The 14542-nt window shown below is 39.9% G+C and overlaps 1 protein-coding gene across 1 annotated transcript in view; it reads right to left on the reverse strand.

Annotated features, from left to right (window-relative positions):
- The window catches only part of LOC139328709 (integrin alpha-5-like), a 42559-nt gene that overhangs the window by 19724 nt on the left and 8293 nt on the right, over nucleotides 1-14542 (reverse strand). Inside the window, exons 3-15 of the mRNA XM_070958664.1 lie at nucleotides 13521-13621; nucleotides 12503-12626; nucleotides 10599-10660; nucleotides 10386-10431; nucleotides 10053-10178; nucleotides 8405-8449; nucleotides 8045-8088; nucleotides 7832-7888; nucleotides 4335-4387; nucleotides 3075-3283; nucleotides 1824-2015; nucleotides 1687-1732; nucleotides 1486-1599 (exon numbers count right to left, since the gene is read on the reverse strand). Coding sequence (XP_070814765.1) covers nucleotides 1486-1599; nucleotides 1687-1732; nucleotides 1824-2015; nucleotides 3075-3283; nucleotides 4335-4387; nucleotides 7832-7888; nucleotides 8045-8088; nucleotides 8405-8449; nucleotides 10053-10178; nucleotides 10386-10431; nucleotides 10599-10660; nucleotides 12503-12626; nucleotides 13521-13621 — 1219 coding nt within the window. The remainder of the gene's footprint in view (nucleotides 1-1485; nucleotides 1600-1686; nucleotides 1733-1823; nucleotides 2016-3074; nucleotides 3284-4334; nucleotides 4388-7831; nucleotides 7889-8044; nucleotides 8089-8404; nucleotides 8450-10052; nucleotides 10179-10385; nucleotides 10432-10598; nucleotides 10661-12502; nucleotides 12627-13520; nucleotides 13622-14542) is intronic.

Consider the following 14542-nt stretch of genomic DNA (forward strand, 5'->3'; position numbering starts at 1 on the left):
GAAAGTGTAGGCGGATGTCAAGTGTGAAACGCCGAAATGGATGTGAACAAGAGTCTGAATAGAAAGTTTAGTTTCAAAAAGTTGCTCGATGGGTCGACTGACAAGACCAAAGTTTGGACAGAGGCATATGGATACCGCAACTAAAAAGAAGCTTACTGCAGCCATAGCCAAGTAATGTTCATTCTCTCTGGACAGAAATAAGAGGCTGGGTTGATCAGCCTCTGGTGAATGAACAGAAGAGCATCATAGTCTGACTGCTTGTATGTTCAGAGGAAACTTAAGAAAGGAAAGTTTCAGCCATGGTTTAACTGCACTACAGGCTGAGTCCTAGTTTACAATGATGTGCTCTTTGTAACTTTATTTTGGATCACCCTGTTTTGATCCCTTAGAAAGGGTTGTTGAAGGGGCTTTTTTGTAACCAAGCATTTATTTTTTTGTCATCTGTTTATTGACAGTGTTAAACTGTGTGAGATTTGATTCATTCAAATGTGAATGACTGCTCAAAGTGAGAATGTTAGTGTGAAATATAACACTACACATTGTTGTTTTCAATAAAAAACCTTTGCACAAAGCAAGCCTATCCACTTTTCCAGGTTGATAACAGTATTAAAATGATAATTAATGGGACATTTAGAATAGATAAAAATGTGCGATTAATTTGCGATTAATCGCAAGTTAACTATGACATTTGTGCGATTAATCGCACTTAAATATTTTAATTGATTGACAGCACTACAATAAACAAATAGATGTTGATATGCTTGTGGTCATATAAATGTTTACAGGAAGGGAGGGTAACCTTGTACTAAGTGGAGTATTATTAATGCCAAACAATATCTCATACATTTCCAGAAAGTTACAACCCTTTTCCAACCTTTTCAATGTTAATAACTGCACTCATCTTTCCATACAACTACTCCACCTTTCTCCCACTTCCTCTCCTCTGCTCCCTCCATCTTGTTTTTGTTTCCATGGCAGCAAAAACACCAATAAACACGAAAACAAGACTTACTTTTATCAACCTACAGGGCAGATACTAAAACGCCCGCCAGTTTGGCAAATGCCTCTAACAGCAGTCTAAAAATGTTCCACATTTAATACCATGGTTAAACTGACCTTGTGGAAAGAGCTTCATTGACATTGAAAGTAGGGTGAATTTTCCCTTTTTTTCACTGGATCTAAGAATACTGAGTGTGTAGTTCACAGCAGCTTGGACAGGAAATTGGCAAACATGAAGTCATTTGACATTCTCGTGAGGTAAAGTTTGGAAAGCTGAAATTGAACTAAGATGTGTGTTACATAACATTTGCAAGACTTTCCATGTTCTGTTCTTGTCACAGAGCTCTTCAACTACTCTTAAGCTCTTTTGTTAATTCATTAAGTAGCAATGACAAAAACTGTATTTTGGATTAAACCTTGTGCAATCTTCCCTTTGAGATACTTGTGGAGCTGAAATGCTTTAAGGAAAATAGTTGATGTCCATACCAAGACACAGCAATGGTTTCATTCCCTGTGAAAACCTCACAGGTCTTCTCCTCCTGGTTGAACATGGTAGGCTGCACTGTGAGAGTCGCACTGGCACTCACTATTGGCCGAGCCCTGATTGAAGACACAGACCGTGAAATGATAAGAATGAAAAGAACTGTCTTCGTATTTGTTATTGTATTCTGGTGTGTTTTAACATACCTGTACAGTACTGCTTTATCAACCCCAAAAGCACCAACAATCAGATCTGCAAGAAGGCAAAGTGAGTTAAGTGAAGATATTGAAGAAGAAGATAAAGTGTTCATAAACGCCTGGTGGTGGACTACTTTCTGCAGTACCTGGGTAGCCATTTTGATCCAGATCTCTGTTGCCTCGCACAGCAAAGCCAAAACTGGCTGGAAAAGAGCTGGAAGCCCATTGGCCAGAGAGAGTCTGAGTGGGCGTGTCCATCAGTCCTCCAGCATGACCGTTATAAATGAGAACCAATCCATGTTGGTCGTCTCCTCCATAGGGACTTCCGATGGCCATGTCTGATTATAAACAGCAAAAACACACATGTGAGGAATCCCATGTCTTCTCACACTCTGTAAAATCAGCCCATACATGTACTGTATGTACTTCTAGATTCAGTGTATGTAGCTGAAGCTTACATGCAGAGCAGCTTATAGCATAGTATACACAACTGAACATGGACAAATCATAGCGGTTTGGTGGGTCAGTTAAGAAGTTATTGATGGTTCCTGAGTTATTGTTTTGTGGTGATTTCCTTTGTTTATTTTGATTTACTTCTTTAGACTTTGGCTGAATCCTGATTGAATAAAACTCAGACTCAGCCAGTAAACCAGTTAGTGCTGCCAAAATATCTTTCACATTTGGAATTGTATCTGAGCTAGTTTAAAGCAGTGCTGAAACATTAAATTGATCAGCAGATTGACTGAAAATTGAAAACCATTTTGATCGCTGATTACTTCATTTATCAAATTTTCAAAAAGCCAAACTTTTGTGAGTTCCAGCTTCTCAAATGTGAGGATTTGCTTTCCCCTGCTTTATAACATTGTAAATGGAACACATTTGTCTTTTACACTGTTGGTCAGACAAAAGAAGCAATCTGAATCTGATATTTTTCTCTCTTAATTTCCCCACAAAGGTAGCCGTAAGTAAGTTTGTTATAGAATAAACAACCAATTAGTGCTGCAAATAACAATAATTTTCATTATTGATTCATCTGCTGGATATCCTCTTGATCACTCTATGAAGCATTTTGTCTATAAAATGTCAGAAAATAGTGAACATTCTCATTGTAATTTCCCATGGTTCAAAGTGATGACTTCAAATATCTTTTATTGTCCAACCAAGAGTATAACACCCAAAGATACTCTGTTTACTGTCTTGTATGACAAAGTACAAATAGTGCACAATATAGCTGCTGATTATTTTTTTGTCAATGAACTAATTGATTGACCCACTAATTGTTGCAGCTTTACTATTAACAAATTCATTGCTAATAAAAGTCATCGTTAGTTGCACCCCTAATTTAAACCTTCATGGGTCAGCAAAACTCTTTTGTATGCTGTATGTAGCACACCTACCATTGAATCCATCCTGGTTGAGATCACCAAGTGGAGCCAGCGAGGTGCCGAACCGGCTGAAGGCCTGCCGACCGAGGAGGTGAGACTGGCTTGGCTCCAGCAGCAGAGGGCCTCTCTGGAGGTACACGTACACCTTACCCAGCTCCTCCAGACGCCCATTGGCCCCTCTACGCATGAACATTGGAGCTCCCACCACCAGGTCGTCCAAACTAGGGACCCAAGCAATGGCAGAAGAAGGAAAAGAGGAGTTATTGATACGGACATAAAAAAAGGGGGGGGGATTTTAGGATTTAAGTGTCTTATCTAACAGTGATCTAACATTCAGTTTTCCCCTCTCAGTATTTCCCCTTAAGCAGATTTAAGGTTGGAACAATCATCTTGTTCCACTGTGTCTGGCTGTATCATAGTATACTAGTTTGCCCCAGATCTTCAGTGAAGCTACATGATATTTCACTGAGTGAAAACAAAGACTCATCAAAAGGATATCTTCTCAATTGCTTGTGCAGCATGTTATACAAGTTTCCCCTTGATTCAGGCAGACATTGTTGGTGAAAACTTAAGGATCTCCACTAGTGTTTACTGTAAAATAAAGTTCTATTCATTTAAACAATGTTGCATAACATGAGTCAGTATAAACCGCCAGCATGACAGTGGGATTTGAGAAGTTAACACTGAATCTCATAGTATGGTTGAAACAGGAAAGTAAGGAAAGTTTAGTGATTAAAGAAAAGGGAATATTTCCTATTGAAAGACATGTATGTTGGAATGATGAAAGTGGCTAAAAATCATGTGTCCCTCTGACTCACTTATACTAACACTTACACTAATAGCAATATAAGAAGACTAAATATCGGCTCCAATTATAAACCAAACTGCAGAATCAGTTCAAAGGGGTCAGGGTTACAAACAGTAGTTTAAAGGCTACACTGAAACTTAAAAAATGTATTATAGGACGGGTCAAAGGGTGTGCATCTGACGGCAGTGAGGAAGTGAAATTGACCAATGGAGAACTTTACACTCAGAGCAACTATTCACAGAATAAGAGTGCAGGGTATTTTTCATGACACATTTAACAGCGACAGGGTGACTGAAGCGTGGGAAACTTCCAAAAGTCACACTGCTGTCTCTGTTTCAGTGACCTCACCCTTCACTTTTAGTCTCTTGTTTTAGCTTACAGTTCTCTCCCCTTTCTGTCCCCATTTTGCCTCACTTAACCATTCTTTTGCCATCATCTGTCTCACCATCCCTCCAGTCACTCACCCGTCGTTGTTGATGTCAGTGGCTGCCACTGCATAGCCAAAGTAGGACCCCATCTGGAAGGCATTACAAACAAGAGCCAGTTAGCCTGTAATCATATCATGGTGCATTGATCCCCATCTTTTCTTTCTCTATGTCTTTTTCTTTTTCATACCGTTCACCACCACCACCACCTCCAGAGGCTTTCCTTTCCTTCCTCCTCAATCTCTGAATCCAGCAGTCCCCTGGGGTCTCCTCCTCTCCCTTTTCATGGAGCTCAGTGCTAGAGCTTCTGTAAGCTTGAGAAGAGGTAGGGGGTCCAGGGATTGTGGACTCAAACTACTTTAAAACTCACTCTGAGAGAATTCTCCTGGGGCTTGGGTTTTTCCGGTTTAATTTCATACCATGTATGATAAATTAGGCTCACGTTACATTTTTGGGTGACTCTCACTTCAAAGTGATTTGTAGTGTAGACACACAGCAGTGTGTTTGGAGATCTTTGTGAAAATCAAGACTGAATATTGGGGTTATTTTCCTGTATCGCACATGTAAAACAGCTCATATCAACATCAATCAAACTCGCTCAGAACAAAGTTCAAATTTACCGTGGTAGGAGCACTGCTTTGCCAGATATATTCACACTCTTAGAAATATGATCAACACTTCCCGTAGAGCCGAACCACCAGGAATGTTCATCTGAGGAGAGGTGATCAGCAGGCGGAGAAAAGCTGACCACAGATCAATCTGATTCTCGTATTTCGGATGTTTCTGAAATTTTTATGAAAGTAGTGGCAGGACTGGTTAAACCTGCAATAAATTAGTTTTTTTCTGGCTGCCTGGAGGCAGTGGAGATAAGTTGTGAACAAAACATCGACACATCATCACCTTTTAAATTGCTATGGTGAACAGTTTAGCAAATGTTTGCTTATTTCCACATCCAGCAGTTACAGAGTAATTCGCTTGGAGCTGTGTTTGTCACCACTCATGGCAAATGTAAGTCCATCATTCCTTCTCTTTTAGCTCTGTTTTTGGTCTCTTCCACCTGAGGGAAATACCTGGCTCTTTAGCTGCTAAACACTGCACTATGTTGACCAGATAGTCACTGTGTGTTGTTTAAGTGCTGAACAGGTAGTATACAGCGGCTTTTTAGGGCTTTTTCTCTGAAAACTGTTGCCTACTGTAGTTAAGAAAGACACTATGAGAGCAATGAGAATGAACCAAAACAGTTAAGTTGAGGCTGTAAAGCTAAACAATGAGCTGAAAGTAACTATACAGCTCAGTGAAGCTTAGCAGAGCTGCAAATTGAGGTGATCATTCTCTGTACGTTCATCACTACAAGCGACTCATTTCACATTTTCACAATCATTTGATTTTGCTATTAGGAAAATTTCCATTATTGCCACTTTAAGAAGTTTTAGCCATAGACTGTATAAAATAAGTGGACATTTTGTTGGACATTTGGTTTTGGGTCTGTCCGATGCGAAAGTGCCTTAAACTTGCATTTTTTCTAATGACCAGCTGGGGGAGACTCTACTGGCCATAAAAAGTCTTACTGTATGTTAGCTTTTGTGAAAATGACTCTACTTCTCACTTGAATTACTACCTCTGTAAACAGTTTCTTAATGGGTTTATGGGCTCAGTCATTAGTTTCAAGTCTTCTTCAATACAGCATATAAGCAAATATTTTTTGCTCCCCATATCAGCCTTATGGGGTGAAGATATGTCAGTGTGGTGCTTTAAAATGTAATTAAAGCAGATTTACTTTTACCTAATTGTGCTCCCTCACTAACAGAACCCACTAACACTATTAAAGCAGTAAAAAATTCCACATTCCAAAACTGGCCACAATTCAGGTGCAACTTTGTCCATATCCAACCTCAAACCCCAAAAAGCTGGGACGCTGTGTCAAACATAAATAAAAATGCAATGCAATCATTTGCTCATTAAAATGTCATTGTGTCTGAATTTCATATTATATACAACCTCTGGTAAGTATACAATATATAGCCTACAAAGAAAATACCATTTTGGTTAATATACAAGAAATGAATCATTTTATAATTAACAGGATTTTCTTTTTTCTTTTTTTTTCCTGAGAAACAATGCATAGTTAAAATAACCAAATGGAAATGAGATACCTGAAAACTCAAGAGCAGAGTTGTCAAGCTGATTGATTTGCAACTTTGCCGACAATGTTCTGATGCCACCAGAGATATTAGATAAAGGCTACCTTGGTATAAACAGTCTGGTAAAATCTATGATGCTCGACACATTTCATTTCATTATCACATCAAATTGCCTGATCCTCGTATTAAGTGTGCAATTTGAACTCAAAATGAGTTGTTAAGCCAATGATGCTTGGCTGAATGGATCAATATATAGTTTAACAAGTGATAATAGTTGAGTTTTCATTCACCAAATGAACGGGGCCTCTTGCTCAAGACCCTCTGGTGTGTTTTCGCAGCTGACTCTTGACAACATAGTCCAAGCACCCACAGAGGGACCACCATTCACCCACAGAGAGCAGAGAGTCCATTAGCCTGGAGTTTACCTCAGATCACTCTCACCATGACTTAACAGTTTACTCATCACCCTCCACCCTGACACTGACACCTCTGAGCAGTCGCTGATGACCTCCCACACTGAAAACACACACAGACCCTGCTTTCCCACGTGTGCATACTCACATGCTCTTACATCTTGCAATCTGTACAGAGTCATGCCTTGTTAAATTACATAAGACAGTAAGTTCCCCCATGACGTGGCTGGCTCCCACTGAAATCACTAGGCAGAGGGATCCATTTGTGTCTAGTATGAGCAGGAGGAATAATTACCACATTTACCAATGACCCTTTTAAAGTTCATATGGGTATGTCAGTACTCTAAAATAGACTTCAGAAAATGCAAACTTATCCTTTAACCCTTAAATGCATGAGTGTTTTTTCAAACATTCCTACATACATCTGGTCTCATTTTGACATATAATCCACAGGCTGCTTACATTTCCCCAATAACACTTGTATTTCATTCCACATTTTATTTCATAATGTCACTTTTGAAAAGTGAAACAAAGTAACATTATGAAAAGTGCCATGAAATAAAAATGATTTTCAATAATGAGGTATTATTAAAATGAGAGGTGAAAATTTTGAAAATGTTAAAAATTGCTAAACTGACTTATTGAATAGTTAATGTTTTGCTTAAAGGTGATTTATCTGTGGGTTATATTTAAAGCAATATGACTTGAAACTCGGCGAGTGTCTGTCCATTTTAAAAGCACAGGCTGAATCAGTACAGTGACAACATGAACTCTATCCTATTCTGCTGTTTCTGGGTTTGATTTACAGCTTGTAGAGACCATGAGCTGTGCATACTGTAAACCCGACCTCTGACCCTGGTATAGGCCTCCTCTCCATGGGGCAAATTCCTTCATCGTCAAACCCCCTTAAGACATGCCATTTTAAATGTGTACCCACATATGAAAATAGGGCCAGAAAATCTCCAGCCAGATGTGCGCATACCTGTTCCCCTGTCACGTTGAGCACAGACTTCAGATCCCTCCCATCTAATATGGACACCTACATTGAGACAGACAAAAGTCACTATCAACTATAACTTGTGGTTCAAAACTCCAAAATGCATACTGAATGACTCTACTAAGGTTTATTCAGCTCTGTGGTTTCTAGACTATTTGTGGTAAAATGGTGTGAAGTAAAAATGTGGGGACTCCTTACTACACCATACAGCATGAGTCCTTTTGGAACTCCTGCGATGAAATCTGCAGCAAGAAAAGCAAAGAGCAAAAAGTTAGGAGGGCTCATTTCAAAACAAGACTGATAATTAAAAACTGAACAAAGCCTGTGACCGATAAACAAAAACACTGTTTACACAGTGATGAGATTTGTTTTTTTCATTCTTTGTGTCTCTAAACGTTCTTGCTTCCTGAAAGACTTAATAATCCCTTTCCGTCACAATACGATCGTGTGTGTGGAGACTGAGCAGTTATATACTCGACAGAGCTCGGGGAGGGGGATCAGCACAGCCTGTACTCAGCCATGTATTTTGGCTCTCTGTACTGTAAATATGACCCTCACCTTCCTCATCATCCCCACTGAACTCGCCACCAGCCACAGTGTAACCTGCAGGAAGAATGAAGACTAAAGATGAGGTTGAAAGTAGATACAATGAAAAGTTTTATGATACATCATGCATCACTGAACTTACAACTCACCCGAATCTCTTTGAATGTCCATTGGGTTATAATGCTTATTGTTAAAAGTCAAAACAACATGCAGCCTTGCATGTTGTTGCAACATGCAACAACATGCGCACCGGCAGTGTCGCAAAGCATTTCATCATTTGATGAGCATGAACTGACGATATTAAGACAGTACTCCACCAATTTAGCATTGCGCCTCTACAGCAAATCACAATGGACAGATTAAAATTGAATCATCTTTTTTATTCTGTCCATTCATCTTGCTTCTCAAAAGCTGGTGCCAACATTAACCACAACACAACTCAACCAGCAAGAGCTCTGTCAGAGATTCAAGTATGCTACGCTATCATTGACGGATGCTGTTTCAAGTCGCTAGCCTCCATTTGAAGAGTTCCAGTCTTTTGAAGTTCTGCCGCAAATGTGAAAAAAGTTCTATAAAGCTTTTTATGGCTCTGGAGGGAGCTAAGCTGCCTAAAGTGATGTCAACTAAGTCAGCATCGGTTGGGTCTGAAGTTTGAAAATGAAAAAATCTAAAGATGTGCAGACAGAAATGTGCAGACTTTGTAACTCAGTTAGAGGCGACAAGCTACATTAGTCACTGCTAGCATGACACACCCCAATCTGTCCCACCCCCGTCACGGTGGCTGACGCATATTTGTATACTTCAGCAACGCTACAATACTTGCTTACAGTGTGGCCCCAACTCTTCTTCTAGCGGTCCCCAGATGCTAAAAAGTTCATTAAGCCTTACAGTATGAATGCTTAGAAGATGTTAATGACGCACTATTTATTTTGATACTTAAAAATAAATGCAAAAGGTTGTCCCGAGGATAACTATGGAAAGAATCATCAAATTGCAATATTTCCCAATATATATCCTGCGCTCAGGATATCAACTGGCAATCTGCCTATTAGATCACTCAGTATCTTGAGTGATGTCATGAGTCATGTGTACGCTGATATTTTGGTCTGACAGAGGAACAAGAGGGAAAGGTCAAGAAATTGAATCCAACTCATTTTTCAATTTTCTCTGCACAAAGATGACAATTTGATATGAGGGTGGTGTTAGTGGTGAGTGTACAAAATGGAAATAATTCCTCCTTCAGGCAACGTGAACGTTATGAGAGAATTTTAGGAAAAGCCAGTAAAATTTCTTATATTTCTTGCATTCAAGACCACAGATATCCAATCCAAACTGAATGAAAATCCAACCATTACTTCTAAAGAAAACCTTATGGTGGTACTAGAAAAAGGTCAGGGGTTGTTAATTCCTCATTTACATTGTTAACCTCTGGGAACAATGAACATCCATATCAAATTTCATGACATTCTGCTGTTGAAATATGTTGCTCTGAACCAAACAGTTAAGACTGACAGAAAAACCAACCGACATGGATCATCAGATCCCGTTGCTTACAGGCAGTAGTAGTACAAGTAGTGTTGGTCACAATTGTAGCAGTACATGTACATTAATAATACATCTAATTGTAATAATCCTATTTGACTCAAGTGTGCTTCCTCACCTAGATAACTGTCATCATAGCTTCCCTGCACCTGTCGAGTCTGAATCTGCCCGGCGACTGACAGCAGAAAGTACGAGGGGTAATAGGCCTTCACAATCTCCTCTGTGGTGGCTGAGATCAGCTGACCTGTAGGAAGGATGGGTAACAAAGGGTTAAAGGTCAGAGGTTAAGATAAGTGACTTAGGTATAAGATATGTGACTTTTGAATTGTGGCTCCTGAGTTGCTCCACTGCAGTTCGGTCAACAACAAACTACAATGATTTGTTCAAAGGAAAAATCTGCTGGAAGATATCTCCTAAAAATCCATGCTGTTCCACATTCTTGTGAGCTCACCTTGCCAGTAAAAGCTGCCTGGTCCTCCAAGTACAACCTTTCCATCCTGTAACACACACAACAGTAGCCAGAGCTGAGGAGTCTGTGTGCCACCAGTCATCATGAATTTCAAACAAACTCTGTAAATCTGGTGTACACAGCGAAATCTCCACTGAGAAACAGTTACCATGCGATTATGTAAAAACCAGGAAAAACTCAAAATATTTCTCTTACCTTGGTGAAGTCTGCACTAAATCCCCCCTGACAATAGCCCTGTCCAGCAGGTCCATGTCTTTCTGCAATGAACAGCACAAAACATGGGCAACACTAATAAATGTTCCTGTTTCATGAAAACTAAAACAGCAAAACGTTCTGTTCTGTTGAACAGGCAACAATCTCCAGCGTAATTTTTGTCACATGTCAATTGTTCATTGACCCAAAACTGAATTCCAGGCCAACCCTTTGAAAACAACAGAAGAACACAGCAAAGCATCAGGGTGAAAGATGTACTGTCATTCTCTCACTAACAGTTTTATTTTAATATTCAATGTGTTTCTGCTGATAAGTCTAAAGAGCTGAGCAAAGCTGGAAGTGTATAACGTTTTCAGCAATAAATTTGCTTCTGACAATTTCTGAGGCGAAAAATCAAATGTATAGATTTCAAATATTGGCAGTTTTGTGAAAACTGATGACAAACCAAAAACGTGTCCCAAATGGATTTCAGAAGCTCCATAAGCCCCTACGGGGGTAGCTAGTTAGCCAGAAGTGCAGTTACGCTCACAGACCCTGTTTACCCCACAGTCACACAGACCACTGCAGCCAACACGGCAGAGGACAGCTAGGCCCACAACTGAGAGAAATTTTTAAAATTCATACTGCTGTTATTCTCTCATTACATGACATATTTTATTGAAATTACGCGGGTATTACCGAGGGGGAATATTCACAACAGTGTTGGGAAAGTTCACTTTCTACATGAACTAGTTCAAAGTTCAGTTCACAAATTTTAAAAAGAACTAGTTCAGTTCATAGTTCATAATTTAAAATTTTGAATTTTAAGTTCACCGTTCCAAAAATGAACTAGTTCATAGTTCTTTTTTTTTTCCATATGTTGCTGCGAGCTATTATTTTTCAGAATTATTGCCACAGCCCATATAGAACCACAGACAGCAATTATTTTATCAGTTTTAACACTATAACTATGTGTCAGATTTCATCTTCATATCTAATTTTGAATCCTTATCCAACATTTTTTTTTACATTAGCATTGAGGGGACAGCATTTCCCCATTGCTGCTCTAACACTTTGTTTCTGTCCATTCAGTCCACACTAGTAGCAGCTGCAGCTTTCACCCCATGTGACTGAAGTGTGGATTTTCTTTTTGAAAGCCAGTAGGCAAAGTTTGCACAGAAATGTAAGATTTTTCCCATCCTCACCGACCTTGTCATAAAACTTGTTTAAATGATCATACGACGCCTCCTTGCTGCTTTGTCGCCTACATGCTGCTTTTTTGTTGTGATGACGCGATGCGACACTGGTGGCTGGTGTTGCCAGATTGGGCTTTTTCCTCGCTACATATTAAGGCCTGTTTACGGTGTGTTTTAGCCGGGTTTTCACCTGGAGGGCTCTGTAGATATCTGGCACCCTGTTGAACAAAGTTAAACTGAGAGAGCGTGCCGTTCACTGACACCAGAATAAACGAGTTCACAGTAACGTTCATCAGGCAGTAACACAGTACGTTCAGTTCACGTTCGCCCAAAATATGAACGAGTTTATGAACTATCGTTCAATAAACACATTCAGGCACAACACTGATTCACAATATGACCAAACCAGCATGGGCATTAACATGAACAAAAATGCCATCAGTTAGCAAGTTTTATGAAAAGTCACCCATTTTGACTGAAGCAAGATAACAAAGACATTAACACTTCCAAAGCAACAGAAATATCAGCAGGACTAGCCCAAATTAGCCCACAGCTGTTTTTTCAGCCTATAATTGTTTACAGTCTGGCTAAAAGAAGAGTCAATAACTTACACTGATCAGGTGGGCAGACTCATGATATGACTGAATGCTAAATTTGCTAACTCGTTGGCCAGACCTCCACAGGAGGCTAGCTGTCGTTGCAGTAACTCACCTGTTCTGCAGGGGGCGTACTCCACAAACGTTTTGAGGCTGTCTACAGAGAGGTAGCAGGTTCCTGTGACATCGGCCAGGGGTGTGTCATGCTCAGTTCTCCAGTAATACCTGGGAGCACAAGCCTGGAAAGCACAGAGAGACAGGCCCATGACAAAAGAACCTGACCACATCTTCGAGCTCACAAGAGTTAAATGAACCCTTCGCTAAACTCCTCCCTCAAACATGGATTCTGCAATCATTGCTGAACAACTAACTTCTAAACATGCTGAAGCTGTCCAACCAGGAAGTTACGGATGAAACAATGCGTGTTTTGAAGTACCTATGTTGATGACCTGGGGGTAGCACAGCATGAGCCAACTAGACTCTGTGGGATAACAGGTTGTTAGAAATATCCCTGCTCAAGAATGACATATCAGATGTTTACTGTACATTAGCCAACTTGTAAACAGCAGCTGTGTGCTGCTCTGTATCTGATTTGTGGAAATATATCTGTAATATGCCTTACTCATGGGTTGGTGTTTATTTTGTACAAGTCAGGCATATTGTTTGAAAGTTATTACAATAAATGCAAAACAAGTGTTAACTGAGGCAAGATTATGCTAGCAGTGCCAACTCATCTACCCTGCAATACTGTTCCTTTATTTCCACGTCTTCTAAAAGAATTATCAACTAGTGAGGATGACAGCTGTTGACTTGGCCTTAGCATGATGTCATGAATGCAGCCACCATGTGCAAACTGTGGATGCTTTTGCAGGGTTACTGTTACTGTCACTGACTTCTCCTGGACAGTGATATTCTTACTACCAAAATATATGGTAAGAGAGTTGTCAGAGTTTGATTTTGTTTTGCATTTTCAAAGCACACAGGATTCAGTCAGAGAAATATTCTGCTGCCTGTTCTGTGCAGCACATAAAGCGACCCCACAAGGAGTCCCAAAACTAGAGCAACAATGAAACTCTGTTGTTTGATGACAATGCGAACTGAAACACATCTGTCAACAGTAGATTCATTCTTACCAGGATGCTGTTACCATGGGACCGCACAGTAGCTCCAAACCACTGATGGGACTTGAACTCGACCTGAGTGTTCACATCATTTATATAAAAATATCGATCACCTACGAGAACATAGAGGAGAAAAACACATTTAAGAGCGTATTTACACAGAGTTCTGTGACTGAATAACTTATAGCTGCTGTACTTTCCACAGAAATGGGGACCTACAAGAAACTTCAGTGATGTCAGGAGTTGCTATTTTAACTGAGTCAAAGATCCCCCAGTCATCAGTGTTTGATTTTTGTGCTGTCAGGGCTTCATTTGAAAGGCTTCCCCACATGTTCTTGGCTTTTTACATGGATATTTTATGGCCTTGTTCCTGGGGTCTGCAGTCTTAATCCATCCTCCATGCTATGGCAGACATCAAACAGCTCAAAGGGACTTGGACCTTGTTTTTACTGTAACCCAAACGGCTGTACTTCATCTTCAGGAACTGTTTTAAGAAGAGGCCCTGGCAGTACGAAGGCAAGGAACAGTGATGAGGGAGGGGGTGGAGTACTAGAGGTGTGTGAGCATGTGTGTGTGTGTGTGCGTGCATGTGTGTTTGTGTATCATTGCCTGCCAAAGGTTTTTACTTTTGCAACTTCAGCAGCATTACACCTCCATGATTCTTGCTTTCAACAACATGCTGCTATAAGAATTAATTTTGAAAAATAAAGCAGTAATAATTCTACTTGAATTGCTATTCCTGGTCCACCAAACTTCACATCTGAGCCAGATAGGTGAGCCAGGTTACATTTATGTCCTATGGAACGCTGTGAAAACACATTGCTGACTTGGAAAACCAGTTTACATTCTCGTCCAGGTACTAAATAAAAGTCTGTGATGTTGGGGTTGGCTGTCAGTTCCTAATTTCTTCTACATGCAGGATTTTTTTGATGTCGACAGTAAAACCAGTAATCATTAAATACTTTTGCCATTCATCGTCCTTAAAAAGTGATTTAACTAAGCGTGATGCCTTCAACGTCCCAGTTTAAAGACAA

This window comes from Chaetodon trifascialis, chromosome 3 (assembly GCF_039877785.1).
Source record: "Chaetodon trifascialis isolate fChaTrf1 chromosome 3, fChaTrf1.hap1, whole genome shotgun sequence".
In the NCBI taxonomy this organism is placed as follows: Eukaryota; Metazoa; Chordata; class Actinopteri; order Chaetodontiformes; family Chaetodontidae; genus Chaetodon; species Chaetodon trifascialis.